This window comes from Elephantulus edwardii, unplaced genomic scaffold (assembly GCF_000299155.1).
Source record: "Elephantulus edwardii isolate Elephantulus edwardi_28Jun2011 unplaced genomic scaffold, EleEdw1.0 scaffold00133, whole genome shotgun sequence".
NCBI classification, from domain to species: domain Eukaryota; kingdom Metazoa; phylum Chordata; class Mammalia; order Macroscelidea; family Macroscelididae; genus Elephantulus; species Elephantulus edwardii.
This window is the reverse complement of record NW_006399883.1, coordinates 2,645,969-2,647,848: the sequence shown is the minus strand read 5'-3', so window position 1 is coordinate 2,647,848 and position 1,880 is coordinate 2,645,969. Positions and strand designations below refer to the sequence as shown.

Here is a 1,880-nt window from a genome sequence, read left to right as displayed (position 1 = left end):
CTAGGTCACCAGAATTTGCCTTAAACCACAAGAACTTCATATTGAAGTCTGACTGCTTAATTTTAAAATTTAATAAATAGAAGATACAATCTTAAATTGTGTTTTTAAAAACAATTTATAAACATTATAATGATACAGAAAGTGAGTAGTCTATTCAATATAGCAATATGCTTGCTAAGATGAAAGAAAAAAATCCCTCCAAAACATTAAGGCAGACATATGACTAAAGCACTATAGTAATTAGAATGCAATGAATTAGTCAGTGACCCAATGAATATTCCATGTTAGATTAGTATGATGGGTATACTTTCCCCTGATATTTTCTCACTATAACTAATCTTATCATCGAAGGAATTTTTACTAATATATATTTAAATAAAAATATCATCTCAGAGTATTTTATTGTTAACCAAGTTGGTGACGTTTATTAATTTGTTTTATCTTTTTAAGGGATGTACATGAGAGAATAAATTATTTGTAGACAAGTTTGAATTCTTAATAATAATACTGACATATCTGAAAGTCATTAACTTTCTCATCTTTTCTTCCTAATATTGAAAATCCTTTGAGTCATCAACAGAAGAATACAAGTCAGAAAACGGAATTTGTATCTGTCTGAAAAATACAAGGTACTCTCTGCAAGAGAGAACTCCTTCATAAGAGAATTTCTTCTACAAAATATTATTAAATCATTGAATTTTCATACATGCATATATGTGTCCTATTAATATCATGCAGATCCATTTTTATTCCCAGTTCATAAGATGTAAACTGTTTTACCACTAAAGCAGGATGAACCATAGCACTGTGACTGAGTTCATAATTCTAGGCCTCACCGGAAATCCAGAAATCCAGGGATTTCTCTTTGTTACCTTTCTTTGCATATACCTTGTGGCTTTCCTTGGAAATATGCTCATTGTTATTGCCATAATTTATAACACCACTTTGCATAGCCCTATGTACGTTCTTCTTCTGGCATTAGCTATTGTAGACATTATCTGTACAACGAGCATTATACCCAACATGCTGTGGACTATGCTTACACCAGAGAAGACCATCTCATATGGGGGTTGCATATCTCAGCTCTTCTTCTTCACATGGTCTCTTGGGGCAGAGATCGTTCTCTTTACCACCATGGCTTATGACCGCTACGTGGCCATCTGCTTCCCTCTTCACTACAGTACTATTATGAATCACCGTATGTGTAAGACTTTGCTCAGTATTGTCATGGGAATCGCAGTAACTAATTCCTGGGTGCACACTGCTCTTATTCTGAAACTCAACTTCTGTGGACCCAATATCATTGATCACTTTTTCTGTGAGATTCCTCCACTGCTTGCTTTGTCTTGCAGTCCTGTGAAAATCAATGAAATTATGGTGTATGTTGCTGACATTTTCCTGGCCATAGGTGACTTCACTCTCACGTGTATTTCCTATGGCTTTATCATTGCTGCTATTCTACGAATCCGTACCACAGAAGGCAAAAAGAAAGCGTTTTCAACATGCTCATCCCACCTCATTGTGGTTTCCCTGTACTATTCCCCTGTCATTTACACCTATATTCGCCCTGCTTCTAGCTACACATTTGACAAGGACAAAGTAGTAGCGGTGCTCTATACTCTTGTGACTCCCATGTTAAATCCGATTGTGTATAGCTTCCGAAATAAGGAGATGCAGTTAGGAATTAGGAGAGTGTTTGCTTCTCTGAAACATTAGGTATTCCAAGAGAACATAGATTCTCTAGGCTAGAAGCATATTCTAGATAATTTCAGATTTTATAAACTCTCATAGATGCCTCTAGCCTATTCTCATTCACTCTTAGGATTAAGTATATTTCACACAACTGTAAGTACTTCCTTCACTCTAATTTTTTTTATATA

The 1,880-nt window shown here is 35.2% G+C and overlaps 1 protein-coding gene across 1 annotated transcript; it reads left to right on the top strand.

Annotated features, from left to right (window-relative positions):
- The first annotated feature begins 792 nt into the window (after positions 1-792).
- On the top strand, positions 793-1,716 carry LOC102854041 (olfactory receptor 13G1-like). The gene has a single exon (XM_006893902.1). The coding sequence runs from the start codon at positions 793-795 to the stop codon at positions 1,714-1,716; it is 924 nt and encodes a 307-aa protein (XP_006893964.1).
- Positions 1,717-1,880: the final 164 nt, after the last annotated feature.

Bases quoted from the DNA above. Each gene is read 5' to 3' on its own strand.
- LOC102854041 (XM_006893902.1), top strand. From the start codon at position 793: ATGAACCATAGCACTGTGACTGAGTTCATAATTCTAGGCCTCACCGGA.